This window comes from Desmodus rotundus, chromosome 9 (genome assembly GCF_022682495.2).
Source record: "Desmodus rotundus isolate HL8 chromosome 9, HLdesRot8A.1, whole genome shotgun sequence".
NCBI lineage: Eukaryota > Metazoa > Chordata > Mammalia > Chiroptera > Phyllostomidae > Desmodus > Desmodus rotundus.
Window position 1 is genome coordinate 80,790,639 of NC_071395.1, and position 26,492 is coordinate 80,817,130.

At 54.9% G+C, this 26,492-nt stretch overlaps 1 protein-coding gene across 4 annotated transcripts in view; it reads left to right on the forward strand.

Moving 5' to 3' along the window:
* RAB11FIP4 (RAB11 family interacting protein 4) overlaps positions 1–26,492 on the forward strand; it is a 100,253-nt gene that overhangs the window by 49,877 nt on the left and 23,884 nt on the right. Inside the window, exon 1 of one of the 4 annotated variants that reach the window (XM_053910792.1) lies at positions 11,036–11,340. The exons of 1 other annotated variant lie outside the window; for it this stretch is intronic. In XM_053910792.1, the coding sequence (XP_053766767.1) occupies positions 11,311–11,340 (30 nt within the window). In that variant the 5' untranslated portion in view covers positions 11,036–11,310. Of the gene's footprint in view, positions 1–11,035; positions 11,341–19,367; positions 19,477–20,516; positions 20,609–26,492 lie in introns of those variants that run through there. 2 more of the 4 variants (XM_024564884.4, XM_024564883.4) reach the window with 2 other exon arrangements.

The window sequence follows — 26,492 nt, forward strand, 5'->3', positions numbered from 1 at the left end:
CCTGGTGCTGATGGGCCTGGGCTCCAGCTCTCACAGGCTGAGTCGCGAAGCAGGAAAGAGTGTTCCCCTGAGGTCAGTGCCCCAGGTCTTGGCCGAGCATGCCACCCGGGGGCCAGGACAGGGAGGGTGGAGATATGTCCCCGTCCACCTGGAGGAGCTTGGGCCGGGGGTGGAGGGGAGACAGACACAGGAAGGACTGCTGTGCGGTGCTGGTATGGAATGTTCCAGATGTCCCTGGCTTCCCAGAACCTGGAGAGGGAGAGCTGACTGTGCCCTGGGGGCGGGGCCAGCACCACGGGCTGGTCCCTGAAAGCTGAGTCATGGTGATCACCATGAAAGTGCCCACTGCTCGTCATCCCCAGTCCTCACACCCATCAGGACCGGTCCCGGGTCACGGAGGGGGCTCCGCCACTCGATTAAGTGTGGAGCACCACGGGGGTCCCACTGCCCCGCCCCCCGCCCCCCCAACCCTGACCACGTCCCTCGGAGGACTGTTCTGAGGGGAGAAGGCAGCCCCTGGATGGGAAGACGAGTCAGTAACATACACACACGGACAGAGGGGAGAGCTCAGAAGGAAATAAAGCAGGGCGAATCTGAGAGAGTGCTGGTGGGGGGTGGGGGCATGTGAGGGGGTGGAGCAAACAGCAGGGCAGTGTAAAGGCTCAGAGGGGGGAAGGTGTGTGGTCTGAGGGACTGCAAGAAGGCCCTGTGGGCCGGGAGGGATGGAGTGTGGGGGGGGAAGGAGGACCGGGGCAGAGGTGTCCGGGAGCACGGGCCGGAGTTCCAGGCTTATCCCAGGGGTCGTGAGGCCAGGGGAAGGTTTTCGGCTGGGAAGTGACAAAGCCTGTCTGGGGTTTTGGAGAAAGCCCTAGAGGGTGTGGGTGTGTGAATCAGGGCGACCAGTCAGGTGGCTGTGCATTCACCTGGGGTGGAGATGGTGACAGACAGGTGGGAGAGGGAGGGGGCTCTGCTGGAGGGGGCAGGGCTAGCCCTCCTGGGGTGGAGGAAGGAGACTCATCAAGGACAGTCCAGGTTCTCCCCTGAACACCTGGGTGAATGTCCGGTGCCATTGGCTGAGCTGGGGGTGGGGACCGAGGGAGGTAGGAGGTTTGGAGGGAAATTTGGCAGCTGACCCTCCCCAGGGGACAGGGGTCTGCCTGGCCTGAGATTGCAGACCCTTCCTGGGTGCAGCCTTGTCCCATGACTAGTCCATCTGGGGACACAGGATTTTGCCTCCTTGTCTCTTTTTGGGTCAACTCTGAGGGGCCATCCTGGCTCCAGAGCGCCTGTGGGAGGCCTGGTGACGCTGCACCACAGTTCACCTCTCTTTGTGCCCCTCCTGCCTTCCTCGTGCCCTGGGTCCCTAAGCCACTCCTCCGTAATCTTCCTCCAGGGCAGCCGGGTACCGCGTCTGGAGGTCAGGGGAGAAGTCCAGGCTGGGGGCATGGGCGTGTGCAGGACTGAAGCACACAGAGTGGCAACATTCAGAGCTGAGGAAGGGCACAGGAGCGAGCACCGGTGACTGAGAAATCCCTCTTGGGGAGGCGGAAAGAGAGCAGGAGGGTGGTGTCCTAGAAGCCAAGCTAAGCAAGTGTCTCCAGGAGAGACTCTCTGGGTCAAGTGCCACAATGGGAGTCCAGATAGGATGGGGACCGTGACTCTCTAGTTTACTCATTCCCACCCTGTGGGATTTGGGAGGGATTTTTCAAAGCCAGGGCATAATCTGGTAAGGAGATGAACTGATGGAGAAGGAGAAATTGAGGATGCAGGAAAGTGGCATGGTGGTGGGGGTAGGGCAGGTGCAGGAACAAAGAACCTGAGAGGTGGGGGGTTCTGCCGCCCAGGTAGGAGGGCCCATCTGTGAACCGTGCCCTGTGGCAGAGGCAAAGCAGGTAAGGCTCCTACACAGCGGGGCGTGCAGACCTGGCGGAGAGGACAGGAGGCAGGTCTCTTCCGGTCACTTCTGTTACACACAGTCCAACTGCTGGTGAGCAGCAGGGAAGCAGAGCTGGAGAAAGGACCAGCTTAGCCTGAGGGCTCCCAGCTGGGACGTGGAAGAGGTGTGATTCAAACCCAGCCCTAAGCAAACTTGAAACCCTGGGCTCTGGGCTTCACCAGGTGGAAAAAGCGCAAGGAAAGATTTCAGCAGAGGGAATGGCAAAGGTGTCGAGACCGCTGCGATCAGCCCGTGACAGAAGTAGAAACAGTGAAAATATGTACCAAGCTATTGCTCTGCTACGTACTTTTCTTGCGCTGTTTCATTTAACAAGCACCTCCCCACAAACACCCTATAGCACAGACATAGTTGGTCCTCATTTTGGGCCAATTCTGTGTTTGCTGATTAGCCTACTTGCTAAAATTTGTCCTCCCTCCCGCGCGCCACACCCCCCATCAACACAGGCAGCGTTTTCCAGGTCCTCTGCAGACAGACGTGCTCGGGGCCAACAGTTGGGGTCAGCCCGCCGAGGCTGAACAAGATGTTACTCCATCTCGTTTCTGCTTTTTGGATTTGGGGGCTTTTTGTTGGTGATTTTGCTGTTTTCAGTGACCCCAAGTGTAGTACTGGAGTGCTGCCTCGTGTTGCTAGGTGGTGTGCTGTATGGAGAGAATGTGTGAGATGAACCATGTGCGGAACTCGGTGATCGGCTGCCGGCAGAGTTCGATGTTAAGGAATCAACAAGATATATTAAGTGAGGTATCTTTAAACCAACATACATAAAGCAAGGTTGCTTATTGATTGATTGATGGAACTGTTATGATCAGAGGCCTGTAGGACCCTGGCGTTCGCACAGATGAGAACTGACTACACGCAAGCTGCCGGAGGTGAGTGGCAGAGCTGGGCGTGAACCTGGACTGGCTGGGCACCGGGGCACTTCACTCCCATGAATGTGGCCTTGTGGTCCACTGGGATGGCTGGGGGCCTGGCCTGGAAGAAAGGTTTCTCTTTCAGGGCACCCTGAGAGCAGCCCTGCCCTCCCCCGGCACTGGCCTCCTCTGCGCTTGGGGCCTCTCCAGGGCCTACCTGAACACAGCAGCCTCTTCAGTCCGCCTGGGCTGCGGCCGCAGAGCCTCGCCGGTTTGTGGTTTTCCCGAAGTGGGAGGAACACAGGCTCAGTGTTCTGGGGCCAGGCGCCTTCAGTTTCCCTTTGCCGAGCCCTGCCCTGGAAGGGGAGCCACAAAGGAGGTGTGTGTGAGCTGAGATGGGAGGCCGGCTCCAGGCCCCAGATGAGCCTGCCCCGTCTGCTGCTGTGGCTGCCTGTTTATGCATGGGCAGCCTGGCCCACCCGAAGGCCCGGGGTCCTCCCGGGGCCAACCGCCATCTCCCTGGGCCCTGCTCACTGCCTTCTCACAGTGCAGAGCCCGCAGACCGGCTGCTGTCCCCTATGGGGTGGCCTATGGCCCATTTGCAATCGGTTTTGGGTGTTTTTAAATTCCAGTGTCACTAAGATAATTTAGGAAGGACACAATTGTGGGGGGACCGTGTTTATTTTGAAGTGGAATTAATTACAAGCCCTTTACTATATGTGCTTCTGGTCTGAAATAAGATGTAAAGTTGTCTTCATTCACTACCTTCCTTGTCGAAAATTGGGCTCTTCTCAGGAAGGGAGTAAATTCCTGAGATTAATGACCACCACCCTGGAGTGACCTTCTCATAGGTCCTGTTTATAGGCTGAGAACCAGGATACCGGGAGACCTCACAGGACTAGAGGAGGGGGCAGTGACCATGCTGGGGGAGGGCTCAGAGGGCCTCAGGGGCCTCACCCTCATGGAGAGCCCCTGAGAGCAGGTGGCAGGCAGGCTGCCTTCCAGGGCAGCTCTGGGGAGGGCGTGGGGTGACCCAGCAGTGAGCACAGCCCAACCGCCAGGCTGTGGGGTTGAAGAAGGGGCCTGGGCTTGGAGTTAGAAGAGGTGGGTGCGGGACCCCACCACCCTCCCTGATCCAATATAGGTAGAAACCACAGCTTGAGGATGCAGCTGCTAGGGCCGTGCGGGCAGCATTTGGCCCTCCGCATCTCAAGTGTAGGGTCCCACTGATAAGTTTGCACACCCAGCACACACGTGTGTGCACCTGCTGACTGCACAGCCCTAGGAGTCCAGGGGTGCTGTGGAAGGCTTTACCTGGTAGGTCACACCTGAGTGGAGTTTTGAAGGATGAATAGGAGTTCGTTTAGTGGACAGAGGAGATAAAATGTTTGATAGTTGCTCTGGTCGTGTAGCTCAGTTGGTTAGACGTAGTCCCGATATACCAGGGTTTCGGGTTCAATCCCTGGTCAGGGCTTGTGCAAGAAGAAACCAATGAATGAGTGAATAAGTGGAACAACAAATCGATGTTTCTCTCTCTGAAATCAATTTTTAAAAGTTAAAAAAATGTGTGATACTGAAATAGCGTCCCCAGTCTACTCCCAAACCCTCCCCCTCTCTGGGGTTGGTGGGTCCTCTGCCGTTAACAAGCTTTGCGACTGCGGGTAGGTCCTGGCTTCTCTCCAGGCCTCGGTTTCTTGGTTGTAAAATGGGATCTTTTCCAGCTTTCATGCACTGCGATTTCATGTCTATACCGGGGTAGATGATAATAAGGTCTAAAAAGTTCTCATATTTGCAAGACACTTCCCAAAAGTCCTTGGCTTTTTCTCGTTTGATGCTGATCCCCATCTCACAGTCTGTCGGACACTTTCCATTTGACCTGAACAGGAAACGCGAGGTGACGCGACTGGCCCCGTGCCAGCAAGGGGCAGAGTTAGACCGTCTGGTCTTCTCTAGTCCTAGTCCGAGTCCCAGGTCCTAGTCCAGGTCTTCTGACCCTGAGTTTGGGCTTCTCTCCGCCGTCCCACATGACCTCTCACGCACCCCACAAGCCTAAAATCCCTCTGTAGGTTATACGTAAATGATCCTCGATGGATCACGCACCTGGGCCAGGTGTTATTGCTGACAGAGGAGAGGAAGAGGAGTTGAGAGCCACATGTTTGGAGCATGCCAGGCCCCTGCCCTGAAGAAATCTGAGGAGGGCCCTGTGACGGGTGGGAGGCAGGACCTTGAGGATGGTCAGGTGGAAGCTGTTTTAGCCAGAGAGCGGGATAAAATCCAACGCAGCAAGGAGGGGCACAGCCACCCTTTCCCGGGGCAAAAATCAGTCTAAATCCAGGGTGAGGCCCTGGCTGGTGTGGCTCAGTGGATTGAGTGTTGTCCTGCGAACCAAAGGGTCGGCAGTTCGACTCCCAGTCAGGACACGTGCCCGGGTTATGGGCCAGGTCCTCAGCAGGGGATACGTGAGAGGCAACCACACATTGATGTTTCTCTTTCTCCCTCCCTTCCCCTCTCTCTAAAAATAAATAAAATCTTAAAAAAAATAGTTAAGTCCGGGGTAAAAGTAACCCTCTGCCCCCAAAGTTTCTGTCACCTATGCTGGTTTGGGTTCTTCGGAGTAGGCGTCATGCATATCATTTATTCATTTATTTGTTTGTCATGTAATTGACAAATGTATCAATTACATAGTGTGATTGATACAGAATGTAAGCTCTGTGAGAACTGATGGTCGCAGCCACATCTCTGGCACCTTGAACAGGGTCTGGCACATAAATGATCTTTGTGAATGAATGAATGAATGAATGAACAAACGATGCCTTCACCTGTGCTTGCTCCACCTCCCACTGTAGTCAGCAAGCCTTTAACAAAGCAGTCCCCACACTTGGTTGATGGGAATCACCTGGGGATTTTAAACACAGCTAACGCGTGGCTCCCACCCGAGACCTTTGGATTCAGTTGCTATGGGGTCCGACCGGGGCACTGACGTTTTTCAGTTTCCCAGGCTGGTTGGCTGTGCAGTGTAGTTTGGGAACCACTGCTTCACCTTCCACTCCTGAAAGTCTGAGGCACAGGCTGCCTGGTCCAGGAGGAGGTGGGGAGGATGGAGAGGAGAATGGTGTGTGCTCTCCTGGTGTTGTAGTCACCTGACTTTATGGAGAGTAGAGGAAAGAGGAGTTTTTCCTCTTTGTCTTCACCAGTTCAAGTCAACAGAGCCGTCCGACTCCCTCCTTGCCACCACCCCTCTTTGTAGATGGTTGAATGAGTCAGAGGAAACATATGTTTTCTCACCATTTTCCCTCTTGTTGGGTGTGCATGAGTAAGAAAGTCCATTGTGTGCACAGGCTGACAAAAATAGAGCTTGGCTTCTCCGAACACTCGTCTGGGGCCAGAGTCAGTAAGACCTGGTCCCACCCGTCTGCATGGTGTCCAGCCAGACGCTATGAGGGAGCCCAGCCCCAGGGGCAGACTGCTGACAGCACCCTGGCCAAAGGACACTCACCAACACCGAGGCATTTACCAATGGAAAGGGGCTTCCTTTTTCAGGATGTGTACCCGGGTCCAAGGTCTGTTCCTGGGCTAGCCTGGGGTTATAGAACGGGAAGGGATCTTAGCAACATGCCATCCAGCTCACAGCTTCCAGAGGAAGGAGTGGTCCCAGATGCCCTCCTCTTCCCCGCCCAGTGCAGGGCCCTTGGACAAGCCCAGGCTGGAGTGGACGGGCTCTGGGATTCAGGGGCTCCACCCACTTTTTCTACGTGGGAGACTAGGAGGTGCTTCCCCTCAGGGTCAAGAGGCCTCTGCAGTCCCTGGGTCCTGCCTGTTTCATTAGCACCTGTTTCCCTTTCTGCAGCCACTGCGCAAGGCATCAGAGGTTGAAGTCATCCTCTGGGATGGAAAGCTGAGACAAGGTCCAGGGCTGATGCTTCCTGGGTGTGGAGTCCAGGGCCCTCGACAAGGGAGGTGGGAAGACTGTTTTCAGCAAGGCTGAGCCAGCGGCATGGAGGGCTTTCCCACGCAAAGAGCAGTCGCTGATGACACCACGGCTGGACAGAAGTGATGTTCAGTGTGACGAGGTTAGACTGGCGTTGACAGTCCTGGTTGAGGACTGAGGTCCGTCTTGGCCAGCACTGGACAGGGTCCTGAGGCTCGGCCCTACCCTGGCTCCCCTGACTCTGCGCTTTGTGGGGACAGAAGGCCATTTCCCACCTCCGAGGCTCATTGCCCTGTTTGGGAAGGAAGGGTCACGCCAGACCAGGGATCCGAAACACCTTGAAAGCCACAGAACCCTTTGTTCACCTGAAATCATATGGAAATACTGTGCTCACATGAAGTCTACGTGCAAAGCAGACCGAAGTGGAGCTATTGCTCACCTGGAGCGTCTCCTCTCTTTTGCAGGGTTCCCACAGAACCCTGAGGAACCCTGTTTGAGAACCACTGGACCTATGCTTTTTTTTTTTTTTTTTTTTCAGTGTTGTTATTATTTGTGCAACTGTTTTCAGTTTGTTCAGTTGGCTAATTAATCTTGGTTGGCATCAGTTGCTTGGCTAATGTTAATGCTTTAGTGATGATCAGAGAGCTCTTCTGTTCTAATGATGCCGTGTATGCTTAGCCCACCTTTCCGTATGGCCCCGACCAGCTGATGCTGAGCTGACTCCTGCATGGTGGCAGCAGAAGGGAAATAGACGTAGGTAGGTAGCTTTGCTACAGAGGGAACTTTCTGTCCTTTCCCTCACCTGGATCTCCCCAATGGCCACGTGTTTTCCGCCCCCATCAGTTTCTAGACAATAGTAACTCCTGCTTGTCAACATTCTAACTGCTTCTCTCTGGCTTTGGCATTTCAACATCATGGGAGTATTCCCATATTGACAATGGCAGAGTCAGTTTCATGACGTTAAAAAAATTAATCAGCGTGACTTGCCCTCCGAAAATTATTCTTGGATCCTTCCATGGGAGAGAGTTTCTGTTTTTAATGAGATGGTTCTTTCTTCTGAAAAGGCAAGGCAGACCCCCTGGGGGATTCACAGCGGTCGGTAAGCGCTGGGTAAGCACTGTGAAGGAGTCCACGCCCTGCCGCTCCCCAAGCCACGCCTGTGCCTGTCTGACCCCATCAGTAAAGCATCCCAGTCAGAGTGGAAAGGGGAGGGGCCTACACTACTGTCAGGAGCCTGAGTTTCAGTCTCTGCCTGTCCGATATATCTCATTGTGTGGCTTTGGACAAATCCCCAGCCCTCTCTGATCCTCTGTCTTTCCACCCATAAAGTGGGGAAGCTGTCGTTAGGTATTTATCCAGAGACTCTTCTTGGGTTAAAATGGTTTGATTCTAGGACATCGAAGACACACCCATGCTAAGGGATCAGGGTAGCTAACTCAGGCGTCCATTTGCCCCAGGCTCGTGGCTGTGCTCGGGAGGCAGGGCTACATTTCTTTCTTCTAGTCCTCATTTGAATGGAGGACACCGAGTCTTTTGGGAGCCCTGGCTTAGGCTGGAGCCCTCAGTTCCCACATTCCTTTTCAGACACAGCCTCCCCCTACCCCCACAAAAAAGAAATGATCTCTGCTTCCCTGAATCCTGTGAAGGATGTCAGGGCTCCTCCGAAAAGCCAGAGTCCTAAATTCTGCCGCAGGCTGCTTCAGGGGCTAATCCTCACCTCAGCTCTTCCATAGTGTAATTGATAATGGCTACTGTTTATTGAGCACCTGTTATGTGCCAGGTCCTGTTTTATTGTGAGTCCTGATTATTTCTAGCCTCATAATAACCCTTAAATACAGACTACTATTATCTCCAGTTTACAGATGAGAAAATGGAGACCCTGGGAATTAAACTTGCCTAGGGTCATACAGTACAGGGGCTGAAGTCAAGATAGGACCCTTGGGTCTGGCTCCAGAGCTCATGCACCTAATCACTGAGCCGGACTAGGGCTCATTCATGCTGCTGGTAACAGCTAGGAGCTACTAGGTATTGAGTGCCTGCAGCATGGGCGGCATTGTCCTACACACTTGTTTTATCACTTCATCTAAACTTCACAACTGTAAGAGGAAAGGTCTTGTTTCCATTTTGCAGAGGTGGAGACCGAGGCTCTGACGCAGTGAATGACTTCCCCACGACAAATCGTAGAATTGGGCAGGCTTCAGACTCAGAAGCGTTCGTGCTACATCTCGTGACCTTCCTCTCTGTCATGGGGCTTTTCACTGCAAATACCTGGAGATGCTCCCCACCCCACTACTTTTGAGAAAAATAGAGAGGGACCACTAGCACCCCCGCTCTGTAGTACTCTTAAAGTGTCAATCAGGCTATCCCTGGCTGCGGCAGGGAGGGGACTTGTCGAGGCTGACTGTCTCCCTTGACTTTGCTGGAACAATACCAGGAGAAGCAATTCTCACCTTGGGTTTCTGCCCTTCTTCTCCAGTTCTGGGTGATTCTGTCCTGTGACCTGCCTCCTGGAGCCCTGCAGTGCTTAGGGGCAACATGAGACTCAAAAGGGAAGCGGGGAAACTCAGATAGAACCCCTGGGCTCAGACACACCCCTGAACTTCACAGAGGAGGCTGAGCTAAGGTCTCGGGGTGGAGCTGGGAAGGCATACAGAGCAGGCCCAGGGTGCATGGGCCCCTTCCTGTACCAGCCCTTTGAGGAGTGCCTAAAATGAAGTGCGCCACTGTGCCAGGGTACACAACCAACGTGGCAGACGCTGCCATTCCCAGTCTGCAGGTGAAGACACTGAGTCTCAGGGTGGTTACATAACTTGTCCCAGGACTCATGGATGGCGAATAGAATTCAAATTCAGGTCTGAGTCCAAAGCCAGTGCTCTTTATGATACACCATGGCACTCCTGTGTGTTAGGGACTATGTGGGTAACACAAAGAGTCTGTGGCCTGCATACATGGATCTCTGAATGGCAAGGCACAAGCATTGGTGGAATTTCCACCTCAACCCTACCCACTCCAGCCTCCCCTGTTGTGGAGCCCTTGCCAGGAGGTGTGCCTCTGGCTAATGCTGTTCTTTTTGGAGATCCCCCGTGGGATGCTTTGCCTCAGAGGCAGGCCCTGGTAAACAAAGGGGCAACTGGGAATTTATTTGCAGGAGAGACATTTGAGAGCAAAGAGCCAGAGAGAAGGGGCCAGAAAAGTGGAAAAGCTGTGTGTGTCGCTGCTGCTGACAGCATCCAGCTGGCGACAGGCCTTGACCATACCAAAGTGCTACCTGGTTGGTCAGTGAGAACGCAGCAGTGGGAAAGGTGCCTTCATGTCGGCCTGGGCCGGAAAATTAGGAAGATAAATCTGCTCCTCCCCCAGTTACACAATGCAGCAAGTCAAAGGGAAACCACATTCGCAATCTTTGCTGCTTGCATCTTTGCTTCTTTTAATCCAGAGCATAGTGAAGAGTTATGAGGGGAGGCCCTTTTTTGACATAAAGTAATGTATTTACTAGGATTCAACAGAAGGGACCCTTCCCTTTTTTGTTTTAGTTCTTGTTGCCTCTTGGTTCTTTGTATTACTGGGCTGGTTATAAAGACAGCTTTGACTCTATCCAAGGGTGTCCAACCTTTTGGCATCTCTGGGTCACACTGGAAGAAGAAGAGTTGTCTTGGGCCACACATTAAACACAAACACTAATGAAAACTGATGAGCAAAAGAAAGGTTTTAAGTAAATTTACGATTTTGTGTTGGGCCGCATTCTTAGCTATCCTGGGCAGCAGGTGGGACACCCCTGCTAAGAAAACAACTGGGAAGGTTGTGGGTGAGATCAGGATAAAAATCAATTTAGGAGCCACCAGATTCAGGCCACTGGTGGTAGTGGTGGTAGAAGGGGTGGGGGTTGGGTAGAGGTTGGTAGGTCGTCGTTCCGGTTCGCAAACGTGAGCCTGGAAATTTTGGCCGGACTCTCGCAGTGCGGGGACCACACACAGTGGAGAGTAAACCAGAATGGACAGCGACCGCCACAGAGCCCGCCAGGCAGGTGCGTGTTTACAAATGCCTTCTTCCTCAAACCAAAGGCCGGGGCAGCCCAAACCTGGGCGGCCGGAACCTTACAGCGCCGGTTCCCTAGGGCCCCGGGCGAGCGCCGCCCGGGAGGGACGGCCCGCGAGTTCGCCAGGCTGCCGCGGGGCCATTGGTCAGCGCTACCCCAGCCACCTGCCTCTACCTTAGGGGGCGGGGCTACCTGGGCCCGCCCCCGTGGCTCGGGTTCTCGGGCTGTGTTTCCTCCTCTTTAGGCCCCGCCCCCGGCTGCAGGCCCCGCCCTTTCGGTTGCCGCTCCGGGGCGCCTTGTGATGTCGCGGCGGCTTTGATACAAAGAACCCTTCGGCCCACGCGGGTCTCCCGGCAACCGGTGCGGGTGGGGGCGGGGCCGGCGCCTTCAACTGGGGCCGAACCCAGCGAACTGCCGCGGCGCGGTGCGGGCTGTTTCTGCTCTCTCCGCGCTGCCCGCCGCGTCCCTTCCCACTCCGCTGACCCGCGTCCGCCCGCTTCTCGCCCCTCTGCAGCGCACCGGACCCGCGGCCGGACGGGGGATGCGCACCCCGCCGGCCCCGGGGAGCCAGGTAAGCGGCGGCCGAAGGGCTCGGGCTCGCGTGGCTCCGGCGACGCGCACCTGGCTCGGCCCGCAGCCCCTGGGCAAGGGAAGTTCCCGGAGCGCGGGCTCCAGTTCCTGTCCCGGGAGTGTCCGCCCTCTCGGCCTTGGCCCGGGAGGTCGGGTTACCTGCACCCGGGCTCGCTAGGCCACGGCGGAGAAACCGCTGCCCACCCTGGGCCCTCTGCCTGCACCCAGGTTCGAGGGTGGGCAGGACTAGCTCCGGGGCGCGGAAAGAGGTGACCGCTTCTCTCTTAGGTGCAGTTTCAAAAAGTTGTTTCAGGGGGATGTTTGCCTGCGAAGGGGGCTCGTTTGTCCAGACACCGCCTTTGGGACCCCCTCGTCTCCCCTCGTCTCCCCTCCGCTCCCAGCGCGCCTGCTCCTCTGAGCCGGGTGTTGCCGCAGCCCTGCGCTTGCCCCCGCGGAGTCCCGAAGCGGGCTATGAGCGAGCGAAGTTTTTCCGCAGTTCCTGGAGGCTGCACCAAGCCTGTTACCCGGCTCCCCTCACCTCTCCGAGGGGCTCTGCCGGGCAAAAGGGATGGCTAGCCTAGTTAGGGGTTTGGGGACAGGGCCCTGCCCCTTCCCAGCCGAGATACTGCCAAGACCCGAGGTGTGCGCCACTCCTACCCCTTCGCTCCCCAGGGGCCAGCGGGTCCGTCCCGGCAGTAGTTGTCACAGCGGCTTCTGTGCGGGCGACAGGGGTCTTCGCAGAGCAGCCTCTGGAGAACTGTGACTGTGCTGTGGGAACCTGGGCCCTATTCAGCCCCGCACTTTTTTCCCTTTTCATCCCTGCACACCCACCAGTGTAACTCCTTCCCCATTTCCCCTTTTCCCTAGCCCTGCTCTTCCACAGATGGCTAGATGGGTGACACATTACTCGGCCCTGAGAGACATGTCAGTGTTCCATAACTGACTTATTTCTAGGTCACCTTCCTTCACTCAGCCTACGTCCTGGTGTAGCAAACCAGTGGGCTGGTTTCTGGTTTCTGGTGATCCACCACATCTCTGTCCACCCTTCCTGGAGGCAGCTGCTAATCGCTTGGCCTCCTGGGAAGGAGGTGGGGCTGGCACATCCCCTGGGGCATCCCCAGGTCCTTCCCCTGGTGAAATGTGGTTATAGTGATGCCAGGTTATGGAAAAAGGAATCTCAAAGGGGGGAGGGTTACCAATTGTGTGCCTCTCAGACCTCTGCAGTAGGCATCTCTGTCTCCCCTCCTCACTGTAACCATCTAACTCAGCCTTGAAGGAAGGAATCCTGTGAACACTGCCATTGACTGGGGTCTTGCCACCTGTCCAGCACCAGCTTACCCAGACAGACTGGGCCCAAACCTTGCACTGCTAAGCTGGCCCTCACGAAATGCTAATTGTGTGTCCAGGGGCTACTATACACAGCTGTTGTTCTGCCCTTGGGATGTTTGTAGGCAGTTGGGAGACTGAAAACTTGGGTCCAATTGCTCCCTGCCTTACTCCTCTGAGCTGTTAGGTAGGTTACTTTGGGTTGTCTCCTGAGGTCCCCATGAGGCCCCCTGAGTGTGGCCTGGGGGAAAGAGGGAAGCCAGTGAAGAACCTGAGACTTGAGTAGTAGGTACTATAGCTTGGGCAAGTGCCTACTGGGGGACAGCTTTGTAATTTTTGGTGGAGGGGGTAGGGTGGATGACTAAGGCCAACGTGAGAGATAAGAGTGTGTCTAGGGGAGGGACTAAGCTAGCCAGGCCAGGTGAGCAGGCTGGCAGGTGTGACCTTTGTCCCAAGGAAGAGCAGTAGGAGAGACTACCTGGAGTCTATTTATGGAAATGACGTTTAGTTGATTGAAGGAAGAAAAGGGAGAAGAAATTAGGGGACCTGGAGCAGCCTGCCCTGCAGAGGCCGTGGGCTGCAGCTTGAGAACTTCCTGGTGGCTATTCCACTGCCCCCTCCCCAATTCTCCCTCCCACTCGGCCCTCTCTTCAGAGCATTTGTGCCCTTCCCTAAAGCACACTGCCCCCCCCCCCCAAAGTGGCTGGAAACTTCCTTTCCAAGGGCTGAAGTGCCTTCTCCTCGGGGGGACTGTTATGCCAGGAGATCCCGCACAATTGATCCTGCTTTGAGGGTCTTCGTGATTTCACTTCACTTTCTATTGTGTCGGCCAAAGAATCATTTAGTTTTTTCCATAAAATAAAAGACATGTTTTTCATTTTTATCAATAACTTTATTGCTTCGGATATTTTGAGTATGTTGGCTATCTCCTGCATGGTATCACATTGATTGTTCTCAATCAATGTCTCAATTTGATCGCTATCAACTTCAACTGGTCTGCCCGACCACGGAGCACCGTCCAGCAGGAAATCTCTAGCACGAAACTTCTCAACCACTTTCCACGTGTTCAATCAGCCACAGCGCCTTCTCCATACACTGCACACATCTTTTCTTGCGTTTCAGTTGTGTTTTTACCTTTCTTGAAATAATAATGCATAATATGCCAAAAACATTGTGTATTTTCTTCCATCTTCAATATTAAAATGGCTACACAAAAATTCACCAATTTTGATTACATTTTTTGAAACACACACTGATTGACAGCTGTCACAATACAGTCTAACAGAATTATTCCAAATGACATTACAGACAACTTAATGCTACCAGAGCCATCGTACAGAAAAAATGTAACAGACTTCGTGGCCAGCCCAATGGAAGGGGAGGTTTGTGGTCAGCTCAGACTGTCAAAAGGCTGAGACTCAACGCCGAGGTAGACTACGAGCGTCTGAAGCTCTCTTTGCAGAGGAATAACTTGTATGTATAAAAGCATTGGCATTTCATCTATCTTTTAGAGTTCCCCATTTTCTTGGGGGGTAGAGAGAGAAAGATGAGACTTTGTTTTGACCTTGAAGAATAGAAACATTAAGGGGTTTGCTATTGTAGTGACTGTGAATTCAGTGTAAGGTTCCAGTAACTTGTCCAGTAACTCTACGGCAGAGCCTTCAGTAAGCAGAGAGCTCTCAGGTTGTGCTGAAGGAAATTTTTGACTCTGTAGAATATATAAGTAGCCGGAGTTGGTAGCACCCTCATTAAGGTCTGTGTGCCTCTTTAGGCACACGCCTGCTTGATCACTTTAAGTGTTACACACCTGTGTGGGCTGGCGGTGTCCTCCACCAGATGGCATGCCAGGGCACAGACCCTTCCCCATTTCTGTTTGCCCAACACGTGCCTGGCACAGCGATTTCTTTATTCAACAAATATTTGAGCATCTGATTTATGCTCGACTCTGTGCTGGGCACCAGAGCCTCTGCAGTGAACCGGAGACCACAGTGCCTGCCTCCATGGAGCTCCCGCAACGGTAGAGGGGCAGGCACACAGGCAGAACCTGCAGTGTGTGAGAGGGCAGGAGAGAAAGCAGGGCATCGAGGGAGCGTTTTCAAATGGGGTGGGCAGGGAAGTCCTCGACGAGAAGGTGACATCTTGACCAAAGAGGTAGAGCAACTGCAAAGTCCCTAAGGTGAGACCACGGCTGGTGAGATGCGTCCACGGAACTGCCGGGAGGCTGCTGTGACTGTAGAGTGAGGCAGGTAGAAATTAGGGGGCTGCCCGATGTAGCTAAGCCACAGCCCAGCATCCCAAGAGGACAGTACAGTTGATGCTAGAAATCCATCGCACGAGATGCATTTCATTGCTCTGTCCAGTTCAGGCTGTAGCTGTTGAGGGATTTGGGCGTTAAGGCATTTCTTGGGAGAGGTGTGGTTGTGGCTGATGAGGACGTTCCTACCCTTAGCCTGGGGCTGGATCAGATAAGCTTGGCCACGTGAGTGTGGAAACAGTTCTTGCCAGACTGTTATTTCCACCGCACAAATTGATACCCGCAAAACCCACCCAGCTGATGCGCACTGAGCTGGCAGAGTCGGGGCGATCTCCCTGTCCCCTCAGTCAGTGCCATCAGGGCCGGGCGCCCTCAGCACCTGAGGCTCACAGAGGAGCCGACAGCCTGGGCTTGCCGGGCCCTGGGCAGCCTCCCCAGGGCTCTGTTTCCTCATCGCCACCTCGAGCTCCTGTCTTCCTGAGTCCCGGGGTGTCCCGTCCTCTCTCTTCGCTCCCTCTACCAACGGGCAGTTGGGAGCACAGCTCTGGGCCCTGGTCTCCTAAGGCGTGTCTGTCCAGCCTGGGCCCCCCCCGAGTGTGGGTGTGCGGAGGAAGGAGGAACTAGGCGACAAGAACTGTGTACCTCCCCGGAGTGTCGCACGGAGGTCTCAGGAGGCAGCGTGGTGGTCCGGAGCTGTGGGGTCCAGGCGACCTCTGGCCCCAGCTCTGTCTAGCAGGCCAGTACTAGGAACCCCACTTCTTGACATCTGTCAAGAAAAGGGAAGTTTTCTGACTGTGGGGCATATTTTTTAATGGATTCAACATGCTTCATCATCCCAGAAAAGTGGGTTCCTTCCTTGCAATGTAAACATGATTCAAATGAAAACAAAAACTCTGTAGCTGTTATTATTAATATCTGTGGCTCTGCTCATGGGAACATTTCTTTTTTAAGGGATCAGAAAGAGGAAGACCTAAACAGAACTCCAGCGTAGGAGCGTGGGTGGGAACTCTTATTCTTGAGTCATTTTTGTCACCCCACTTGTGCGCTCTGCAAGCCTGTTACACGTAGAAAGGGAAGCCACGTTTCCAGCGGCCTGTGCTGCCTGCGGTGGACTTCCCCGCCAGACCCCCTCTCCCCGTTAGGGTAGGAGAGAGAAGGAGCAAGTTTGTCCTTCCTGATCACTGGTTTTCCCAGGAGGAATGCCCACCTCAACACGCCGGTGCCTTCATCTCGCGCTCAGTGCCGTGGAGGGAGAAGAAAATACTGAGGCAGAAAATGCGTGGGTCTGGATCCTGGCTTTGCTGCTGGCAGTTCTTGCCTTTGGGCAAGCTTCCTCACCTTTCCGAGCCTCCGTTTGCCCGGCTGTCCTCCCTAGAACGGGGTTGATAATACGGCCCACGTGATAGGGCGGCAGTGAAGACAAGATGAGCCGCTGTGATCTGCACTGCCAGAGCGGCTTTGGCACTTGCCCGGTTGGCAGGTGATGGGTGGTGAGGGAGCCAGAGAGGCAGGACAATGTAGAGCCCAAGAGCCTAGACTCCGGCATCTGGGTTCAAATCCTGGCTCAGCCAGTTGCTGGTTGCAGAAGCTGAGGCAAATTATTTAACATCTCTGTGCCTCGGTTTCCTCATCTGTGAAATGAGCAGGATGCCGCTAGCATTTCCCCCGCACGACTGTTTTGTGGATCAAATATGTAAATGTATGAAAAGCCCTCAGAGCAGTGCCTGGCATAGGGGCGAGCTCCTGCTGGTTTGTCTTGTGACGAGTAACCTTAGCACCGAACAGAGTTTCTCTCCGGGAGGGTGTGGACACTGAAACGGGAGGGTGGCGGGCCAAAACCTCCACCACCTGGGGCCATTATAGGAGGCACAGACTCCACTTCCCCAGCCCCTGTGTTTCTAAATAAACCACCTCTACAGCTGCAGACTGGGGGGTCGGGGCGATGTGACTGTGCCCGTGTGGCAGTCTGAGTGAGATGCAAAGCACGCTCTGAGGTGACAGCCATCTCCCCGGGCCCGGGCTGGGGCTGCGCCTACTCCTTCCTCCCAGAGGCTACCTGCTCTGCCAGGCTGTGGCCAGTCTACCAAGGAGACAAGGGCTGCGCCCTGCCCACCTGCCCTACACCTGCAGCTAGGGCCTGCCTGTCTGTCCACCTGCACCCAGCTGGAAAGCCAGCGCGGAGCAGAGCTGCCCGCCTGCCAGCCCACAGCATCTGCCTTATTAAGGCACTGCGGCTCGGGCTGGCTGCGGGCCCCAGGAGACGTGGAGGGGAGCCAGACAGAAAGGTGCAAGCTGTGCAGCTAACCCGGCACGCTGGGTGGTTTTCCAAGGAGCAGTCCTGCCTGTGCGTCCAGCCAGGTTTCTCAGAGGTGCACGGCTCACCCAGCTTCACCTCCGTGGAGGGTGGTGGTCAGGACGGCCTCTGCCCAAGTAACCTTGAATTGATGGTCTCCTGGCAAACGAGGGTTCTCGTTGACAGGGCGGGTCTGGCCAGCACATTGCTGTGTGATAATCTGCGAGACTGCATTGCATTGGGCACTAGCAAAGGGAGGTCTCGCAGCAGCAGGGTGTGCGTCTGTGTGTGTGAGCACGCGTGCAGGCATGGAGTTGTCATCCGCCCTTCAGCGCACACTCGCCGTCTAAGGGATGGGACTAAATCCCCATCCCCCACTTACATGCACTCTGTATTTTATAGATTCTAAGACACTTTTTTTCTCTCACATTTTAACATCTCAAATTTGAATGTGTTGTGCATTCACTGGTGTGTTATAATTTAATTGACAGCGCTTTTTCTTTCTTAGGGTATTGAAATAACAGTGCATCTTAACATCAAAGGCATTTTGGGTTTAGTGAAACACAAAAACCAGGTAATCTCTAGAGAACTTACATAATTTGCCCAGTTTCTTCAAGGAAGGGAGCAGAGCCACCTTGTAGTGGTGGTAGGCTTTATGAAAGTACACTATAATGTCCAAGGGAATGAGCCTGAACACCGAGCAGACCCGGGCTCGGAGTCCAGCTTTACAGCTCCCAGCTGTGTGGCCTTGGGAACGCAGAGCAACCTCTCTGAGCCTCAGGTTTCTTCTTCCGCTGAATGTGGACCGTGGCTCCATAGTCATCGTGATTATGTACAAGGCCCCTTTCCCTGTTTCTCTCTTCCTGGGTATCGTCTAAGGTCACGCTCCCCATTCTACCAGAGTTCCAGGGGAAAGGAAGGCAGGGAGTGGGGCCACTGGCCTTCCCAGCGTAGCGGAGAGAAACTGGTGCCAGGTACCAGGGCTTTCTGACTCAGTTTATAATCCTCGAACATCATCTTTTCCTTCCTTCTCTCCTCCCATTGTGCCATTGAGTTTTCATTTTCACATGTGTTTCCTTTTAGCAATTTTCTTTCAAACCTTTCTCCTCTCTCTTCCTGTAAAATCTTCCCACATGCAGCCTCTTTGAAGCTCCTTGTGGTGGGAACAGGGCGGGGGTTGTGCCCCGTGGCCAGGGTGGCACAGGCCCCAGGAGCCTCAGCTGACGGCGGCCAGTGGTCTAGTGTGCCGTGGTTCCTGCAGCCTTCAGCTCAGGTCCAAGTTCTGGTGCCACCAGCCTTGCTAAATCCTGTTCCCCCGAGAGACTGCCCCCGTGCTGGGTGCCGGTCACTGCCATGGCCAGGAGTATTTAGTATTCCCTGTGCCCTCCTTGCATTAAAACCGGACCTTGCTCAGATCCCCGCCCTGCCAGCTCTGTGACCCTATGCAAGTCTCTTAATCTCCCTGAACCCCAGTTTTCTCCTCTGAACAGTGACTGATGCACAAAACCTCTGGCTCATGATAGCTGCTTAATAGATGTAGCTTTTCCTGGTCTTCCTCAGATGGTTTAAGACTACCTATGCCTGTGCTTCTTTCAGCTAAGAGCCAAGGGCTCTGGGAGCGCCAGCCAATGGTGTTGCTCCAAATAGACAGATGGAGGAGTTCTGAGCAGGGAACAGCACGGGGGAAGGCACAGGGACCTGTGTGAGCGGGATGCTGGGCTGCAGGGGGAGGGAGGGGCCAGTGGTGAGTACCTGGGGACCTGTGAGGGTGAGACTGACTAGGTGGGCTGCCCGCTAAGGCCGGAGCAGCACTGGGGGGCGGTGGGCCGAGTGTGAGGCCCTGGAGACAGCTATGTGGGGATGTCTAGCTGAAGATGCTGCCTGTGGTCTTAAGTCTTGTTTTCCTCAGAGGTCCCTCTGCCTCACTCCCTCTTCAGATCCTGATGTAGGCCAGTAGCCCAGCTTCCTGAGGTTTGTGCATGGGCCCGGGGTTCACAGCCCCGCCTTGAGGAGGCGGTGGTCGGTCTCCGGTACAGGGTGGACCTCACTCCTTGCCATGCACCAGGGCGTGCAATGAGTTAAGCTAGCACTGAGAAACAGGGCTGTGGGTGGGGCAGGCTTTGCTTACAGGGAGCTCACGTAAGCTGGTGCGGTGGCTCCTCTGGGACCCCCAGGAGGTGAGGCTACCGCACAGCTCCTGACTGGGGCCAGAGAGAACCACGGGTTAGCTGTGCCAAGGCTGGAAGGGAAGGTTTCCCCAGCAGGTAATTCTTCTCTCCTTAAAATGGTACATAAGTGGGCAGGGCTGAGGATGAGGCCCCTCTCCCAGTGTCCCAGGAAGAGTCCCAGGAGCAGAGAAAGGACCTACTGGGGAGAGAGTGCCCAGGGATGGTGGTAGGGCTCAAGGAGCTCTGAGCTGGGGGTGGGGATGAGTGGGGTGGTAGTAGGGGGTGGAGTGTCTATCTGGGGGCTTGTTTAGGGCCAGGCGTTTGTGGCAAAGGGGGAACTGTGTTTCAGGCATAAGGGACGCGTGTACCAAGGCTTGGGGGTGGCGGTAAAGTTGGACTGCAGCTTGGGGTGCGGGTGGGGGCGGCAGTATCGTGTCCTGAGGCCAAGTTTGACTGGACAGGGCTGTGTTGCTGGTCTGAGGAGCCAGGCCCGGTGCTGTGGCCAGTGGAGAGCCCACAGGCTCTCTGAGGGGGTCTGCATGGACCCTCGGTAGCCTTAGACTCCCTGGGGGCCTCCTCCTTCCTGAGCCCCAGGCTATGGCTTATAGTCAGACCTGGTGCTCCCTCACCTGTCCCCACTTCGGGAGAGCCTGGGAAGGACCTGAGCCGGTTCAGCCTGCCCTGACCTGCGGCCCTGAAGCTGAGCTCTGGCCAGCTGGGCTCTGGCCAGCCCTGGTGTGAGGCAGGGGCCCCTGGAACACACAGCCTGGGTAGCTGGGCCTGGCAAAGGCTGAAGGACAAAAAGGGACACCTGAACTGAGCCTGCTGGGAGCACTGCTGGGACTCGGGGCTGATGGGAGGTGCTGGCAGATTACAGACACGGGGCTCAGGGAGGGGAGCTCTGCAGGGCGGGGCGGGGGGTCGCCCTGCCCTGTCGTTGGCCCTCCTGATCCCCACCTGCCTGCTCCAGCAGTGGGGATCACGTGGAGCCTCAGCTGTAAGCTACAGGTGAACGCTGGCACTCTGCTTGGTCTTCCAAGACTTGAGAGTTTGTTTGGCAAAGAAGGGGTGGGGTAGGGACCTGCCCTGGCTTTAGACTGTCAGGCAGATCGCTCTGTTCAGGTGTGCCCTCCCTGAAGCAGAGAGCGGCCTCTCCCTGGGGAGTGCAGGGATAGGGTACTCCATGGAAGGAATGCCGCCCAGCCCCCCGGAGGACGGCTGAACGCAGGTGAGCTGGCCTGAGCCTTCACTCTGAGCTCCTCTCCTGTGATGGCGACCCTCAGAGTCCCAAGCATGCCCACAGGCCACTGACCGGGTGAAGCCCACACTTCAAACGGCCACGTCTTTAAGAGCCATAATTTGCAACCCAGACAGCTGCCAGGAGAGGGTCAGGAGCCAGGAGAGCCCTTGCTGCGCACCCCCTTCAACGCACAGCCTGTCATCTGGCTTTTGACACTTGGGTTGCTCCACACCTGGCTGGGTGGGAGCCGCCCCTTCCCAGTGGGTAGTTGGGGAATCTTATGCAGAGGATTTAGACCGGGTGATGGAAGTTCGGGGTTCATGACTTAGGTTCACGTGGCTCTGCCTTTTTGTGTGAAAACAGAGGGATATATAGAGAAAAGCCCCAGCGTAACGGAAGGGGACAGTGGGTTAAACGCTGGACACCATGCCCCTGTCTGTCAGGAGGAGACAGCACTGACTTGCTGGGGTTCCGGGGAGGAAAGCCAGACCACCCAGTAAAGCACGTAGCAGATGCCGGCCACGTGGCCAGTGCCCCGGAGTGGTACCTCCTTTCCCTTCTCTCAAGCGTGGCTCCACCGGCTGCCGCCGATGTGGACAGAGGTCTTGTGTGTGGGTCTGGGTGGGTGGATGCAGGGACCTCAGCGCGCAGGAAACGCCCCCCTGACCTGCAGCGCCGGTTGGCTGACATGCCTGGAATTCCTGGGGCTGGCTGCTGGGTTTGGTTTCCAGATGTGGAAGCAATTTAAGTTCTGTTTTCATAATCCCCAACAGTTTGTCTCCAAAGTCCATGTTTGAAACGCAAGACCGTTGGCTCTGTTTGGGGGGAAGGGAGTGGACTGCTTCAGGGGGCCTCTCGGAATCCTCTTTGTTCAGGGGTCGGTTCACTGGGGCACTCAGATCTAGGATGCAGGGCTCGTTGGGGCAGTCACCCCCACAAAGGGATCCGGGCCTTTTGGGAGCAGAAGTTGACCCGGGGACCACCTCCCCTGGAGGTTTTCCTTCCAGTTGGGTCAAACTCAGATACAGTGTCTGCCCGGCCCCTCAGTCAGCATCACCAACCCTGGAAGGACAGCCTGGGGGACGGGAGAGGGGCTTCAGTTCTGGCCTGTCAGAGGGAGGCGAGCATCATAGCCCAACGGGGTGCCCACGTGTCCCAGGAGTGGTGAGGGCCCTCCTTCCCACAGTGACCACAACAGAGGGAAGAAATCTGCTTTGGATTTCAAGTAGCCAGAAATACTGCCTGGCATGGAGAAACCGGTAATATCGTGCCCAATTACTGAGCACTGCTGGCCGCAGAGGTGGCCTGACCAGGCCCCGGGTCTGTGGCCGAGCCTGGGGTGCCAGGGCCGGCTTCTGGTCTCTTCTCTCGTAAACCGAGCGCCGTTTAGGTCAAACAGCTTTTACATCCGTGTTACAGCTGCGCTAAATCAAGTTCCGGGCGGACCGGAACTGCCTTTGCCATTTTAAATGTCCCCGGCTGAACTACACCTACACTTCTCTAAAAATGAAAGGCACCTATAATATTGAGAAACACGAGACATGGAAACAATGTACCGAGATTCATGTAGAAACAGTGTTCACGAACATCATCCTGAAAATCATAGATTCATCGAGCTTCAGCAAAATAATAGTGTTTTTAGAAGCAGCAGTAGCTGAAGACGATCATGAAAGAGAAGTCAGTATTTCTTTTGGGGAGAGACCAAAGCAAACGGACACCCCAAGTCCCTTGATGAGGTTCTGGAGACCCAGTAGTTCTCTTTGGAGGTCGAATTGAATTGACCTTGAGGAATTTACTGTATTGTCAGGGTGGGAAGGGGGTGAAAAATTCTGCCCCAGTTGAGGGGTGTCATGCAGGCTCCTTAGAAGAGGGGAAGGAAAGTGTGTTTATTCTCTAGGGCTGCCGCAGCAAAGCGCCACGCCTGGGGCCCCTTAAACTACTGAAACTGATTGTGTTCACAGTTCTGGAGTCCAACCTCTGAGATGAAGGCATCAGCAGGCTTGGTTTCTTCTGCGGCGTCTGTCCTTGGCGTGCAAATGGCCGTCCTCTCCCTATGTCTTCACCTGGTCTTCCGTGTGTGTCTGTCTGTCCCCTAATCTTCTTGCTGGTCATATTGGATTAGGGCCCACCCTAATTAATGACTTCAGACTTCACTTTAATTGTAGTTACTTCTTTAAAGATCCTGTCTCCCAATACGGCCATATTCTCAGGCAGCACTGGAGGTTGGGACTTCAGCAAATGCATGTGCACGTGCGGGGAGCAGGAAGCTTCTCAGGACCCGAGGCCAAGGAGGGGGGAGGGGGAGCAGAGCCTGGCATCCTAGGAAACCTGAGTGAGGGGAGGCCCGCCCTTGGTGAGGGGCCCACTGGGGATGGCTCTCGGCCAAATGCTCTATTTGGAAAAGTTTCCAGTAATGTTATGATTTGGGGTTCACTTTCTAGAGATGATCATGCTTACAGCTCGAGCCACGTGTCCCCGCATCTGGATGAGCCTGTGCCGACCCTCTGGAGCCTGGACTGCTCGTCACTCGGTTCTCCTTCCCGGGGCTCGTTGCCCTCGGCGGCTGTGTGGGTCCCCCAGCCCCACTCCTGCTGCGGACTCTCCCCCTTGGGTGGCGTTCTTGAAGGGCAGCTTCACTCCTTCATGTTGCTTTCAAGTAGAGTTAAACTTGTTGGGGATCTTACACTTTTCCTTAACCAATTTAGCAAGTTTGGGGCAACTCTCTTTCATGTCCAAAAGGTGTGCTTATACTGGGGGGAGGGGGGGAAGACCTGTAAGACCTGATTTGGGGAAGCCATTGGGGGTGGGGCCCGGCCACCAGCCTGCGGAACTCACCAAGGCTTTGCCTCAGGCAGTGCTCCACAGTGGTTCTCAGCAGCCGTCCCAGAGCCCGTGGCCCCAGAGCCCAGCGTACAGCCCCCCAGTAGCCATGACTCTTATCAGCCACCTGGGAGTACCCTGGTGTTTCACCCAGACCAGCCCCTGCCACCGAGAGGGGCCACGAGGGGCTGGTGGAGGAGGAATGCGCTCCGTTAAGGGTTGGCGTGTTCCTGGCACTCTCCAGCGCCGTGACCATATTTGCTTTATCTCTGTGTATAACTTTGTTTCTGAGCCACTTGAAAGAAAATTAGGCAAGACATTATCAAAACTGAGGATCTTTCTCCTTTGTAACTATATACCATTAACATGTGTCACAAAACCAAGTGTAATTCCCAAATGCCACGGTATATCTATCTCCTGGCTTCCCTGTTTTGACCCAAAAGGTCTTTTGCAGCCAGGTAGTGGTTTGCTTGCGTGTTTGACTTGGGGTCTCATCAAGGATGACATGTAGTTTTTATGTCTATTGACCCATCTCGAACAGCGGTTTTCACATGTGGTCCCGGGGCCGGCAGCGCCAGGACCACCTGAGACCTTGTTAGAAATGCTCTTTAAAAAAAAAAAGTATTTCAACCTAAAGAAATGCACGTTTTCAGACATTACCCCTGACGTACTGGATCAGAAACTGGTTCAGTCTGAGTTTTAACAACCACCCCCCCCCCACGTGATTCTGATGCACATTGAAGTCCCCGCCCTCTTTTTTATGGCATTCTCCTTTTGAAAAGACCAGGCAAGCGTCTGTAGAAGATCCTACAAGCTTTGTCTGAGTTTTTCCCTGTGGTGATGTGTGACTTGTTCTCTCTCTCCCGTTTTCTGTTCAGTAGAAGCTAGAGCCTAAGGCTGGGTGAGAATTAAGTGATATTAAAACCACCCGATAGGTGAGGACGTTGTGTCCACCATATTGTATCGGGGTAGTAGGCTGAGGTCTGGCGGTTCCCAGCCGGTGGTGGTAGGTCTGGTAACTGCACTAAAGTGACAGTAGCCGGTTGGCTCCATGGCAGAGGGGTGGGGCAGGGCGGTGGGTCGGTACTCCGCCAGAACCGGCAGGGCAGCTCTTTGGTACTGTGTAAGTAAGTGTCCGGCTCCCCATCAACCGCTGATCTGGTGGTGGTTGAATGTAGGGTTCTCTTTGTGTCGGGTCCAGTGTGTGTGGTTCAGATCTCCTGTCTCCCTTCTGATTCTCTTGTTTGCTCCATCAGTCACTGAGAGAGGTGAATTAAAATCTTCAAACTTAGTTTGAATTTTTGCTTCATATATTTTGAAATGGTATTATTTGATATCTAAACGTTCACAAGAGTTATTTCTTGTTAAATTAATTTTTATCCTTTCTTAACGTTCCGCGGTCTCTTCCCTTAAAGTGAACTTTGACACGAATAGAGCCCCTCCAGCTCCTGGTTGGGGTTCCTGTGTGCAGCTTTTGTCATTCTGCTACTTTCCACCTGTCCGTGGCCTTCGCTGAAAGTGTGTCTCTTGTAAGGGGCATGTGGTCGTTTCCGTTCTCTCATCCAATGACAATTGTCTTTTAATAGGACGGTTTATTCCGCCTTCATTTAATGGGGTGCTGAATGGGTGAGTTGTTTTTATCTGTCCCAATCTGACCTTTGTTCCTCTGTTCCTCCTTTATCCTGTATCCTTTTGGGTGACTTAAGCATTTTTTATTCCCTTTTTTTCTCCATTAGGTTTTTAGTAACACATTTTTACTTGTTAGCCGCTAAGTGTTGATGCACTCAGACGTGTTACTGGAATGGGAATGGCAGTGGGGGAGTCGAGGGTCGTGTGTTTCCTGGCAGCGCAGGTGGTCCCAGGGCGAGTCCACAGGGGTCCTGGATCTGGGCTGTGGCCTTGATGGGCTTGAAAACCAGATCCTGTCGTCTCTCCCCACACTCCTAGGACTCATGTCCCTGGTGCGCACAGGTTGTCCCTGGATGGACACGCAGAGCCGAAACGCCAGCTGATTCATTGACAGTGAGGAGTGCGCGTGTGCTGGCAGTGGGCCTGGCCAGTCCTCCGCCAGTTGTCCGCAGGCTCCTGGGAGGTGCGCCCTGATCGGAAGGGTGATGGGTGAACTTGGGCGCAGGGGAGCTAGTTAGAAGGTCTGAATGGACACTGAGTGGTGTCTCACTCTGGTGCCAGCTAAGCCGGGCCCCACAGCCTGCAGGGGCGGGCTGGACAGGCGGGTCAGCTGGACGGAGCACCTGTGGCCGGGGCCTGCTTCAGGCCCTCGCTCCCGGTGCCTTACGGGGGCACATTAGATGCCTGAATACCTCCAGTCCCTTGGCTCAGCCATCCCTCAGGATCTCTGACCCCCTCTGTTCTTAGTTTAGCTGCCGAGGGGCTCTCTGACCTCGCTCATTTCTGAGTTTTTTGGGAGCTTTATCGCGCCCCCACCTTCCCTGGAGCTCCCGTGACAGTGCCTTGTCAGTAGCTAGTGTGTTGGAGGAGGGCGTGAGATCGGGAGAGAGACAGCCAGGAGCTGCCATTAAAACACTGGCGGAAAGTCGGCGTGGGCTTCCACGCCCAGCGGCAGACCGCGGCACCCCTCCGCCCTGCAGTGTGCCAGCGGCAGGGGGGCTCTTGAGAAACACCAGCTTGGTGCGCTGGCGGTCTCTCTCTCTCTCTCTCTCTCCCCACCCCCCACCTCTCTCTCTTGTTCAGCCTGAGGCTCCACAGCCAGTGAGGGCCAGGTCCAGGGCTGACCATGTCTGCTGGAGAGCCTCAGACTCCCTTGTGTAAAAATGGGGTGATGCGGAATCAAACGCTCGTAGTAGTTCCCCCTCTGGAGACTGAGGAGCTCCTGAGGAAACACCAGTTGTCACTGTTGTCCCCCCTCCTGGGGTCTGCAGGTCCACTTTGTGATGAAAGGAGAGTGTGGCAGTGGGCACCCACGTGGAGATCAGTTCCTGGGGCATGCGGGGGCATGGCGGTGAGCCACATTGAGGGGTGGCCGCGTGCCGCTGGTGGTGCTCTCCCTGGGGGAGGGTTTGGGATATGGTCC